We start from the raw sequence: 13,623 nt of genomic DNA, 5'->3' as shown, positions 1-13,623 counted from the left end.
TTCTGAATACTTTTCATTGGGGAAACACCGAGCACTGATAAAAAGGTATGCGGTCATAAACTGACATCAGAGCAGTGTGTTTGATCAGTCAAGGTTGGCTGACACTCAACTTCGCAGACACTGGCTCAAGTTTAACTATAAACACAGCAGTGCTATCATTCTGTGAGGGTGATCTGATATCATCGTGTTGGTGTTGTTCCCAGATCATCATGAAAATGTTGTTCCAGGTTCAACATTGCAAGTGACCAATCACATTGTTGTGACGTTATTCTTTTGCGCGCCAAGCCATTCGTGCATTTATGAAATTCCAATGTTGCAAGGACAATATCAATTCTGCTTACCGTTTATTAAAGGGTTAAGGTTAGGATTTGGCTCAGGGTCCGTTGATCGGCGGACAGAGGCGCTTTCTCGCAGCTTAAGTACAGTTTTTTGTTTTACGGCGGTTTTTCCCGAAGTCGCAAAAGTATGACATCACAACATTCTCATTGGTCACTTGCAATGTTGATCCTGGAACAACATTTAGTATGATGATCTGGGAACAACACCAACACGACAATATCAGATCGTGCCATTCTGTGACATGACCATGGCGATCATCATATCCAGTTTAGGCTCACTGAGGTAGAAACTTTTTTTTTGTTTGTTTTACAGGTTAATGGTTAACTGAAATACTCCAGTACCTTCACTCCAGCTGCATTTGTTAACACCAACATCCAAGTTTAAGTGAAAAATACTAATTTAGATCAATTAACTGTATTTTGTCATTAGTTAATGGTTAACATGGTGGAAAAGAAATCACGCTTTTACATTAAAATACAACGTGTCAGTCTCTTACCAATTAACACTGTCGACTACCCTTTATTAGAGTTCACGCAGCATATTCGTTCAAATAAAATGACGTAAAAAGGACCATCAGTGAAACAAAACAACCCCAATACCACATTCATACAAAGTTTCTGTAAGGCATTCCTTCACGAGGTCACTCGTACCAGCAGAGTCTGCAGCTTCTTCGTCCCAAACTTCAGCTCCTCATTCTGACGTTTGCCAGCAAAAGAAAAGTGTTCAATTTAGCCACAATCACAGTTTCTCTGCCAGAGTGTTCCCAGCTTCTCCTGCTCAGTCTTTAACACGGCTCTGGCAATGGCTTTGGTCTGTCCTGCAGCTAAGATTAGAAACTATACATACAAGGAGAGCCACAACTCTGAAAAAGTCTTTAGATTCATGCATGAGACTGTACAGACATTAGGTGAACTGTCCCAGCTAGACAGGACAGGAGGTTGAGTTGCAGTCCTATCTGCAGGAGGAGCCCAGCACGCTGCCCGTCGAGGGTGTGGTGGGTGTAGCGCTGTAATGGGGGTAGTTGTCGTTTGACGAGGGGCTCGGGAGGATGGAGTTTCCGTTGGTGGGGGAGCAGCTGAGCTGGAGCCTCCGCAGGTACTCGGCGTGAACGGGTTTGTGGCTCTGCAGCACTTTGATGGCCTCTTCCACGGTGAACCACTCCCGCTTACGACCTGCAGAGGGAGACAGAGAACTGAAGATCAAGTTTTCTTAATCACCAGCAAAGTGCACTGTCACACAAACTGTAACATTTGTGCAGAACAAGTCACGTAACCCCTTCTTTCCCTTTTCCACAAGCTGATTTGACTTCATATCAAAAGACAAAATGGACTGTGAGCTTTAATAGCTTCTGCAGGTTACCCCATCTTCACTTGTTAGAAGAAAAAAAAAAATAAAAACAAGGTGATGCTGGACTGAAACATTTCACAGAATGTCACAATGAGGCAAACAAGCTGCATGCTTAATAGGACGCATTAAAGTAGGATGAAGATACAGTATCCATATATATCTATAGTATCTTGAAACTCAAATATATACCTGAAAACCTTCATATATCCATATACAGACCAAACTGACATATTCTATAAAAGGTTTTCAGAGTTCAAAGCAAGAACAGAGGGGATACATTAGGCTTTGGATTACACAGACTGGATACTGACGTCCACCGCACTGACAGCTGTAATATACTGCAGCTAAGTACCACTGCAGTAATGATCAGTGGCCTAGATTTATAGGCACCTGTTGTAACTGCCAGTGCCTGTGTGGTTTCTGTGCAGTACTCTAGTCTTCACATAAATAAAAAAAATACAGAGTATGGTGTAAGCAGCAGCACTCAGAACAGCAAGTATTGATGCTTAAGGGGAGGACATGAAGCAAAACTCTACCTATGTTGACAGAGTCTTCCCAGTCCTCCAGGGTTTCCGTCACAGTCAACACGTACACGTACGTTCGGTGCTTACGATCTTGGTTTTGCTTTAAGAATCAGAGATAAATGTATATTTAATTACAATGCAGCAATGCAATAAATCATGCAATTCACACCTACATTTATTTGCCAATTTTAGAGTAAAAAATTGCAGATTTTATACAATTTGCACATTTTGTCCTGTCCTGTGAAAAGCTTACCTCAAATACACCAAGCAAGCGTCCTAGTTTGCCCTTCACACCGGCCTGAGGAAAAGATAAAGGAGAAAAAAAAATCATTTATTTCTACTGGCTGTAGTGTTTGGGAAGCACAGAGTATACTTCTTTGTTGGAAGGCTCAAGTAGCTATGGCCTCTGTAGAAGGTCAGTCACAGAGATGAATAGAAAGTGAAAACAACAGAAAAGCAGTGTTCTGCATCAACACAGTGGGAACTGTGTGTCGCGTTTAAACATTCAGGACAGTCCAACAAATAACTGCCCACAAATAAAGAATACATATATCAGGACTGAACAAATTAAACCCCTATGACAGTTTTTGCAGAAACTGGTAGCAAAGCTACGAGCTACACAGAGTCAAAGGTCAACATATGACATCAATATAAAAGATTTCACTGTCATTTATACTGTAATGGGCCATCACCTGGGTAAGAATACAACAATAATAATAATAATAATAAAAAGAAACTCGCTTGAATTCTGCAGATTGTTATTACAGTAATATGAGAGAGTCCCTTTCATAACAGTCATTTTATTAATTCAGATGTACTCAGTTGTGTTCACAGGCCTCAAATTACTGTTAAGACATATGACATCTGCTCAAGTGTCAGTCTGCCCCACTGATGTGTCCAGAAGGAAAGGCTACAGGGTTTGTGAATGCACAGGAATCCAGTGAAGAGCCAAGTTTAGACCACTGACGTTGCTGAGAACACAAGGTTCTCAACCAGGGGGAACTCTGAAATACCATCAGGCTCCTCACTCACCCAGCTGCTGACACTGTAGCCCTTCAAAAACCTCTCACCCTTAGCTTACTTACAGTTTCTAACCATGCCAAGTCCAATTCTTTTTTCTGGATTTTTACTGATTATTTTTTAAAACACTACAGATGTAATACAAATGATAGCGGTATTGGGTGCCAACTGTGTCTCTCTGCACCAATGCACAAACCTATTTCACTTTATAGACTTCAGACTTGACTTATATAACATTAAAACAAAGTCAGGGCACAGATTTATTTACCTCCTCAAACACTTCTCGCACTGCTGCACCACATGGCTCCTCCTCTGGCTCCATCCCTCCTCCGGGGACGATCCACTGGTCTGGATGCCGACTGCTGCTGACCAGCAGAACCTGTCAAAGAAAAAGAAAAACTTTAGGAAATGCAGACTGAGTTATTATTTTTACCTTAAACCCCAATAAACCAAAGGAGTTAAAGCACACAGGAGCAGAGTTTCAGTGGCCTATATTGCAACTTGAGGACATGAACCATGGGACCCTTGGGACTCAAAACATCATAAAAAAATGACTGATGGTTGGAGTTGCCTTAGCGTCGCTCACAAGATGCCAAAGACAGGATTTACACTCACTCGCAGAACTGAACGCAGACAGCTGTGGACTGTAGGGAGACACAGGTGGTCCTATTTCACTACTTTCTGATCTCTTTAAGAGGATCCATGCACATTTAATGCTCTTAGTGGAGTGACTCCATACTCCATGGTGGAGCGTCCCCATGGTGCAGTGATTAACGCTTTTTTTCTTACGCATGAAAAATACCTGATTCAAGGACCAGAAGACACCACAAACCAAGCCTCAGGAGCCACAAACTAGTTCATAGATGAGATGATTGCTTTGTACCAATGTGGCGACCATTTAAATAAGGGAGCAGGTGAAAGTACTTTTAGTGTAGTCCATATCCCCTTGACTTTATACAAAAAGTTTTTTTTTTAAAGTACATACAGGCTATATGTACTTTTTTTATTTGCGTCCGTCAATCTGCAGTCTCTCGAACAGTCACCAGGGGGCCATTATAAACTGATAAAATGATGTTCACTTTGAAGTTAAACATCAATTTGGAATAAAGAAAGTTAAGAATTGCAAAAAACTAGCAAAATACAGTCTACTGGAGGCATATCGGTTACCACCAACAACTTAGTACAACTATTAGCTTGTCAGCTCCACTTTCTCATTTCAAGAGATCAAGATGGTGCCAGTTAAAACACCAAAACAGTAAACCAGTGGGTGAAGACATGTTGACAATAAGGATGGCACGTACACATCCACACACAAGCAAGCACCATCTAATAATGGAATTTACATCACGCAGACAAATTGAGTTGCATAAAGATGCTACATATATTTAGATAAATATATATTCCTTTGAGCAAATAATCCATAGTTTTTACTCGTTTATTCTTTCTTTTTTTTTCCCCACCGGTTCATGTGGATGCCCATTCTTGAAAATACTCAACCCTAATTAATACTACCGTCCCTGTGGTCCCGACACAACATGAACTCAGCGGACAATGCTTGTAAACTCAGCTGGGGGCCCCTAAAATTCTGCCAGTGCTCCCCCGAGCGGCCCGCTGGAGTTTGAATTACACGACAGTTGCAGTGTCCACTGATACGCACAGATCAGATGTGCCTGTGTGTGCGGTTTGCGGCAGTATCCACATAGCAATTGAAAGACACACGAAAACAGCTGCGATGAACATTATCGCATTTTGCATGAAGCAGTGTCATCATCATTAACACATACAGCCAACGCGTGTGTTTAAAAAAATAAACACAGCAGGATTCTGTCACAGTCTCTGATAGTTCATTTAAGCGTGACTGAGCACATTTTAGCATTTTTCCTTTTTCTGTCATAATCCAGCATCAACAAACAAGCGGGGGAGCCGGTCAGGGCAAAGGGGCCAAACAGTGAACGTCCATGAATTAGTGTGAGAAATCTGTGAAGCAGCATGTGCAACAGATGGTGAACAACGCAACTTAACTGACTTCATATGCAGTAATCTGTGAGAGAAGTCAGCCTGTCGCTTAATCCCACCTCAGCTTTCGTATGGCTTCCCTTACGTTCTCTAATGGGATTTTAGCCGCGGCTACACGAGGCCTTCTTCTAAATTGCCAGGGCTGAAGACCAAACAGACTGTCTGACTGATACGGCACATGACTGGAGCCCTGTCTGTCAGTTGCCGGCTGGCGTCTTGCTCACATGCCCAACTCAACCACCTGCTTATTCCGGGATGATGCAGGTTAGGGTGGGGGTGAGGGGGAACCGATGTTAAGTGCATGTGTGCAAAGATTTCCCTAGTGATGAAAAGGTTAAAGAAGAAACATCACATAACAGATGTTTATCTTATGTGACAGGTGTACGGCTTACATAATGTACAGTAAATGACGCGTTAAAAGAAGAGGCATTTACACAAATAGTACAAGCAGCGCCGGTGCAGGGCATGCCGTTCTCTCAGGAGGGTGCAAACTATAAGAAATGTGCAAAGCTGAACCTGGTAACCTGCCTTGGTAAGCTCCCTCAACAACAGGAGGGCTTTTGCCAGTGAGATCTTTTATTGTGTTTCTCAGTGTGCAGCAGTGTTTTATTTGTCCTCCTTTATAAATGTGAATGTCACCTGCCAGAAGTCATTACTCTGCCAAGAGGTTCCACGCAGGCTCACCGACTTCACGGGTGTGCCAAAAGGTCCTCACTTCTTAACAGTGCGTGTGTGCTGAACTGCAGCCGGCGAGGATTAAGGGGAGATCGCTAAGCAGTGAGTGTGTGATGTATACAAAACACGGTGTTTCCGGGGCAGCAACAACGAAGCTGATTTTAGCGTTTAGTTGTTGCTGAAGAGGAAATATTATTCATCCACCCTAAGAAAAGAGGGGTAGGGTCAATTATGGAATGTAGAGACTGGAATCTACATATTACAAACCATCTTTAATTAAAGAGGTTTGCTTCTTCACATGAACCTCTGAGATGAACACTGCTCCATATTTCATACAGAAGTGCAGCAGTGGGGCACAATTTCACCTGTCCAAGGCCAAATATGGACCTGCAACCTCTTTAGGCCATTCACCTACATTCAAGAATTTAGAGAATTTCCCAAACTGAAGTCCTTTTGATCGCAATAAAAAGAAACCATGTTACATGTTGTAAAAGAACAGGCAAAATATGTCCATTTCTTTTATATAATTATCATTATTACACTTTTATTTGAACTGTTTGTTCATTTATTTTCAGTAACTTGCAGCCCTGGCAGTCACGTGAACTGGTATTCCCATTATCAACTAAAAAAATAATAATTATAGTATAGATTAACTAAGCTCCGCCTTCTGAGCTGTATAACAACCCACCAAACAAAAAGACCAGTAAGTACAAAAACAGCACACAAGCTACAATTTAAAGAGGACAAAAAACTCAAAAACAAAATAACTCACACCAGGATGGCAGGTCAACAGTCAGCTGACGGTGAACTCTGAGCACTGAAAACCCACTTATGTTTAGAAAGAAGGTCAGGCTAGAGGAGAGGCCTCTGGGCAGAGTTATTACAGTTCCTCCAATTTGATTTTTTTTTTTTATTTTAAAAAATAACAAACAAAACTAGACCGATTTTTCCAGGGGAAAGAAGTCAAAAAACAGGCAGGGTATTTCAAGCCATCAAATGACTATATAAATAAACTATATTTATATAAATAAACTTACTTAAAATGGGTCTTTAGGGGCGGAATAAGCATGTAACCAAGATTGGTCAACATACAGTTCAAGCAGGGAGTCTTTCTTACATTAGTTAACAGAAACTGTTATTTTGCATAACATAAAAAACTGGAAGACTAAGACTGAAAACATTTCCTTCATGTCTGTATTTTATTATAGTTTTTTCCACCAATACGTATTTTTACTAACATTTCCTTACATTGTTTACATTATTTGGTTCACATATGTGTTTAGTCTCTGCCATATATATAAAAAAGAAAATAAAAATTGCCTTGGGGGAGGGACTGTTTACTGCTTTTTCCCCCCTTTGACTTTGTAAGACATCATAAAAGCATATTCCAAGTTTTAATTCTTTTATAGGAGAAGGAAGATTGACAAACCTCCTTAAAAGGTGGCAGGGCAACATTATTGATAATTGATGTACCACATGCATGTTAGTATCAAAAAGAAAGTATTATGTTTGGTAAATATATGCCAGTGGTGACACTACAAACTACAACTACAAAACCCTACAGTGTAATCTGGCGTGCATCTACCTGGAAATGTAGATAAATGGAAATGGAACAAATGGAACTATTGTGACTGGCCTGTTCAAGCATATACATTTCCAGTTGCTTTTTCGCCACAGTGGATCAATGAGATAAGATTTACCACCCTAGCATGGGGAATAATAATCAAGCTTCGATATAAGGACTCACATGTCCTGGAGGGACATCGCCAAACCAAAACCACTGAAATGGATGGGAGGGAATTTACAAAGAGGCAAAAAAGGAGGGAAAATACATTTGGGAAGGGGAAAAAAAAAGACAAAAAAACAGAACCCAGGAGGGGAGAAAAAAAAAAAAAGTCGTAGGATTTTATTTGTTTCTATCGTGGCTGGCATCACATATAAAACAGTGGGACATGACCACAAGGTAATTAACACCATGCACAAGCATGAATGGTTATATAGCTTACGACATAACCCCTACAAAGATTCACCACAGAAATCCAAATCAGCCATAAGACATGAACTGTTTGGGCACTGGTGGATGCAAATTTAGCAGCAACTTGCTCAAGGCTTTTACCATGTACATATAACACTGCATGTTTACCAGTGGCATACCACTTAGTGTTCCACCAGTGTGAAAAAGGAAACAGGGTGTGTGTCTATAATACACAACAGACAAACAGGATAAATCAGTCATTAGCTAACGTTATGTGTAACTTACACAACAATCAAGCCAATGTTGCAAAGTTACACGAGTCATCTTTAAAGACTTCAATGTAAAGACGTGTAAGCTGTAATGCCCAGAAGTCACTGATTACACAACCTCTCTGAACACTAGTTAACTTCATGAATAGGCAACCGATTTTTAGAACCACTGTTAGTTAAACAGAGTCTGTCTGCTGGCATGGCCTCAAAACAGGGACAGCGGGGAGGAATATTCTGGAGGACATAAACACCTCCTCCCCATGGGGGACCGACCGCCTGTAGCTGTCAAATAAAGAAGGCTCCACATGCCAGGCCGGCAGCTGGAGGACAGAATGATGTAAAGTCACAGACACCAAAGAAGAGGAGCTCAGGAGACATGATTGATGGTGTTGAGACAGTAATATAGTGGCTGCATTATACGACAACTAATAAGAGTCGTAAACAAGCGACTTCAGAGGAAAACAGCACAAAATGCGAACGCAGAGACTTCATTCTTGATGTTAAGACGTAGCGTCTTCTCAAACTGATAACCGGCCACAACCATTTCCCATGATGACAGCATTTGTTACTTGCTGGGATACTTTCAATATCAAACCATGGGGTACAATCTGAGAAACACGGAGGTTACTCCTAAAACTGTTATTCTGATAACACTTATGGCATTACAATTCACTGTGTTAAAAGCCTCTGACAGCAACTGCTAAATTTGACACGGGGGTGGTGGCTTTCAAGCAAGAATACCATGTGACATCATCACCTTATAAAACTGCTTTGCATTTATATGAAGTCATAGTTTGTGACACTCAGGTGAACGCAAGAATATTTTCTTCACTCTAAAGCGTCGATTATACTCCATTGCGCACACATTTGAGTAGCTGTAGCTCAGGGCCAAACAGCCAAGTAGTAATTCCTGTTATATTTCTAAAACGTTAGCTTAAACTTCACCACCTGGAGCGCACTGTAATGTAAATCATCTGCGAACAAGTCAGCACAGTCACGGAAACCCCCCAAAAATTAACCGAAGAGACTCTCGTGCTAACCATGAGATAATGGTAGGTCACTGGAACCCAAGAGCTGAATTCTGGCTTCCACAAGGGGTTGAGCAGGTAGCTCCCCTTGTTTGATTCGCCACCAGTTTTACTTCCCGACACAACCCCTGAAGAGATTTTTGTCTGTGCCTGGAAACGAATAAGTGACCCTTCGCTTGCCAAGTGAATGTGTTAAACACTAAACCACTGGAAGCACATTAAGAAGATAAAGAAAGTAGAAAACTAAATTAGCAAATCTGAGCAACTCTAGTTCAAGTAGTTGAAGATTTTATGGCCCAGCTAGAAAGTATTGTACAGGCCTTTCTGTTAGACCAACAGCGTCAGACAAAAGGCTGAAGAAAGAGGGAGGACCAAAGCAAAACAATGAAAATTTCCGGCTGGAAAGCCAAAATGGACTGAAGGTGACTGTAAAATAGCCATATTGCAGCTTTGAGGCAGCACAGACATTACATAATTCAGTGAGCACACAATTTGATTGAATTATACCAAGCGACGACCACTGGGGAAAACAGTGCTGAAATCCTTTTACTATGATGCATCACACTTACCACACATGTTAGCACACTAACATATGTGGCTTTCATATTACTGACATGTTTAGACTTAAAGTAGACACACATAAAAACACTGGCTCTTCTTGCTTAATTATTCGTTTTGACAACTTCGCACTGTGGTGATGAAATGTAATTTCACCAGCTCAACCAACATGTCTGTCTCTTTGAATTGTCAGCTTCCCATTTTCCACTGTTCGAAGTTAAACTATTGGTATCACAGAGTATCTAGCCTTAAGGGCCCTGCTTTCTCCTTTCCCCTCCAAAACAAAAACAGCTGAGCAGATCTACAGCTCCTGTTCCACCAAAGTTAGGTATCCAATGTCTACATATCTATATGTAGTGTATATGTGTGTTACTACAAATCCTACACTACATGTGAATCCTCTTCAAAAATCACCATTAGTGCCAACCCAGTTACAATAAGAGCATCACATCAGTTCTCTTACTTAAAGCTGAGTCATGTTTGTGGTTGCGAGTCCAGACATGCTTGTTAAAGTCCTGAGGGTTGTACTCACCTACATCCTTCTGTTGTCACAATATTACAGTACACTAGTGCAAGTAAAAATGGCCAAACCAAATCAATTCAAAAGAAAGCAAAACTGCATCTCTGCATAGTATCTCTATTTCTTTTATGGCTACGCAGTTAAAAAAAAAAAATCTTACATAACAACAGCATACCATGTCCACATGTGCAAACAAGCACATATACTGTTTGCATGCTTGTAAAATTCCTGATATGGTGTGTTTAACAGCCAAACACTGGAGAGCCTAGGCAGAGCTCTTAGTGCCTGTCTAGTGACAGCAGACAGTGATGTCTTTACTGCACATTGTGTAACACTTTGTTTATGCCACGCCAAAAAAGGGCTAAATTTAGTCAAGCCAGAATATGCAGGGGACAGCCGTGACTTTTGTCACTTACTGGTGAAATATTCATGCATGCAAACCAGTTAACCAGACCCGTTAGCAGACAGAGACATGATATAAGGTCAATTTTTACAGCTTTTGATATTTATGGGGGTGTAGTTACAAAAATATTTCAAAAAAAAAAAAAAAAAAAAGGGGGGGACAGCCACCCCACAAAATAAAAAAATAAAATACAAAAGAAAGCTCTGGTAGTTTAAAATCTGGCGGACGTCTCACTAAAGCCCTGCTTTAGGTTACCTTAAATCTCCTTTGAGGTGGGTCTAAAGCACTGCCCATCAGAGCCTGTCACATCCATTCATTATTTACATGTGATGGTCCCTTTAAATCCTAATCAAGAGTATTGCTACGCAGCAGCCCGCCCAAGGCCGGCGGGATGCAGCATAACCGTGAATGAAGCTGCTCGGTCATGGACGCTCACATTATTGTCATATTAAAATGAGTAAAATGACCCCACATTTGATGGATATATTTAGCAGTAGACCTGTGGCCTATATTGTCACCCCCCACTCAGCCCACGCCACTGTTAAACCCTCTACTAAAGGAAACGTACAAGTGAGCGCCTCGCCCCCCTTCTGCTCGTTGCTTCAAGCTAGCGAAAAGCTAACCGGAAGTTACTTTCAAAATAAGAGCTCAGCCTTACTTGAGAGGGCAGTTTCACATTGCGCTGCTGCCCGTGTGTTTTATTTTGAAACAAACATACTATTAGTCGTACAATGCTAGGTGAAGGTTGCTCGACAGCACCGCTTTTCCCCCCTTTTCTCTACGTGCTCCTCAAACTAGCCTAAACTGGATGGCCCAAGGCACATCAGCAGCACGCAAACACAAAAAAAGACAGCGGCTTTGCCAGCAAACACATAACTACACCTAGTAGGCACCACCATAAATCAAAGCCCGTGTGTCTTATTACGGATCGTTGTGCGTTTTGAAAACGAGCATCCCTGTGCACGTTGAATGGCTGCTAGATGCAGATTGATTAGGCCACAAAGTCACTGAACACAAACGCTGCATATTGTTGATAAGATGCAGGAAAACACAGCGTCACACTGGGATAACCTCTCTTACCTCTTCTTCACGTTCATTCTTGAAACACAGACATGCCGCTCTCTTCTTGAAACCGTCGCCATCGTATGTCCTGGTCTGGTTTGGTTTGAGCTTCATCATTGATTTGGAAATGTGCCTCCTTGACGAAGAACCGGCAAAAAAGCAAAATAAAAGAAGAAGAAAAAGGTGGAGGGGGTGTCCAATTAGTCAACAGCACAGCCGCCGCATTGTACTGCTCTATGCACCCGATGGGCAGATCAGGAACGGAGGATGTAGGAAAGACCTCGTCAGACAATCCTGGATTTAAGCTTGTCCTTGTGAAAATAAGCACAAATCAGAGCCTCTGATGTGTAAGTCAAGCCCCCAGATGCTACCTGCGATCTCCAGTCGGCAGTGTGTGCGCGCAGTCCCGCAGGGTGAGAGCTTATGTAGAGTGCAGCCTACACAGCACAGCCCTCCTCTGGACCCATTTGCGTATGGCCGCTGACTCAGTACAATGAACAAGCAGCCCGGAGTTTCGGAAATACAGATCACTCCTCTGAGGAGGGGATGAGCTAATTGGCTGGGCTTGTGTAAAGTGGGCGGGGCTAAGCGTCTACTCAAAACATAGATTTATACGTAAGTTTATAATTTTGTTTCCAGTGGCACAAGAGGGAGCTTTTTTCAAACGTCCAGTCTGTGGTTCCTGATGAGAATTTTAGGAGGTCCTGGAGATCATTTGTTGCACTGAAAAAGAAAAAAATCATATTGATAAGGACTGGCCCATATCCTAATCCCACAAAACCAAATCTTGACCAGGCAGAGTATATCTACATATTTTCTGGTACCTTCTCCACAGACGTTTCTTTTTTTCTTTCTTAAAGCCCAACACAGACACAAATGCAGATGACATGACCTCAGTGTCCGCAGTAGCTACAGCCTTGATGTTGGTGTGGCGGAACTTCAAAAGGAGAGAGGGGGGGAACAAATCTGTCAGAAGACAAGATAACAATATTTATGCTCGGGTGGCAGTTTTACAGTCCATTGCAGACACAAGGTAAACAGTATTATATACTCAGACTCATGTGCGAATGAGAACTGAGGAGGAAGTAAAAGTACTGTTTAAAATCTAACTGAATTAATGGATGACTTGTCCTTGACAGAATCTAATTCTATTAAAGTGAAATGACATTCTTGATCTTTTGAAGTATGATATTTTGATAGAGGACATTACTGATTTCTGACCTTTACATTTTCCTGGTATTGTTCATTGACTCACTGTGTTCTGATCTGGGATATGCTCTGCAAAAAGCTTACTCTCATAAAAGACAGACTGAAAGTTTAAAAGACAATATTTTAAGGAAACACTCAAATTGTGAAATCACAGTTTTAAATCCCCCAGATATGTGCTAATATGATTAGCACCAGACCCACCAGACCTGGAGCTCTCCTTGAATTATCATGGCTCGGCTGAGCAATACCACCTCTGAGATCCAAGAAAGGGATGGGATTTACAAAGCATTTTCCATGATATAGTCAGCTGTGTCAGTTTTATTGAATTGGATTTTATAGGTTTTCTTTTACAGGTTCCACCTTTTGTACAGCCACATGTAAGAAGTAGACATTCTGTCTACTTCTATGTGCCTTACACAGTCTTCTTGCTGTAGTAAGTTGCTTTTCTAGTTCAAACAAACCAGCTGCTTAAAAACCTCTTAGATTTCTTCTTTTCGACAAAAGTGTGCACAAGATCACGTACGACACATTCTGTCCAGTGTTGGGAAATCAGTGAGCTACTCCCTGCTTTCACTGACTTTATGTCATTACAGAGGTCATATTCTGAGTGTGTTATTCCCACTCAGCAGGAAAACAAACATGTAGGTCTCAGAAGTATTTTTCTGAGTTACTTCTGAA

The 13,623-nt window shown here is 41.5% G+C and overlaps 1 protein-coding gene across 2 annotated transcripts; it reads right to left on the bottom strand.

Moving 5' to 3' along the window:
• Window positions 1–540: 540 nt before the first annotated feature.
• Window positions 541–12,236, bottom strand: nudt4b (nudix (nucleoside diphosphate linked moiety X)-type motif 4b). Of its 2 annotated transcripts, XM_031726632.2 has the most exons (6): window positions 12,108–12,229; window positions 11,755–11,872; window positions 3,499–3,609; window positions 2,464–2,508; window positions 2,223–2,310; window positions 541–1,511 (listed from the first exon to the last, which is right to left on the bottom strand). In XM_031726632.2, the coding sequence occupies exons 2-6, from the start codon at window positions 11,851–11,853 to the stop codon at window positions 1,291–1,293; spliced, it is 564 nt and encodes a 187-aa protein (XP_031582492.1). In that variant the 5' UTR covers window positions 11,854–11,872; window positions 12,108–12,229; the 3' UTR covers window positions 541–1,290. The 2 variants fall into 2 exon arrangements, with proteins under 2 accessions (XP_031582492.1, XP_031582490.1); XM_031726630.2 differs by having other exon boundaries at window positions 11,755–12,236.
• Window positions 12,237–13,623: the final 1,387 nt, after the last annotated feature.

Source organism: Oreochromis aureus, linkage group 17, assembly GCF_013358895.1.
Source record: "Oreochromis aureus strain Israel breed Guangdong linkage group 17, ZZ_aureus, whole genome shotgun sequence".
NCBI classification, from domain to species: domain Eukaryota; kingdom Metazoa; phylum Chordata; class Actinopteri; order Cichliformes; family Cichlidae; genus Oreochromis; species Oreochromis aureus.
The sequence above is the reverse complement of the archived record's forward strand: the minus strand, read 5'-3'. Positions and strand labels throughout refer to the sequence as shown.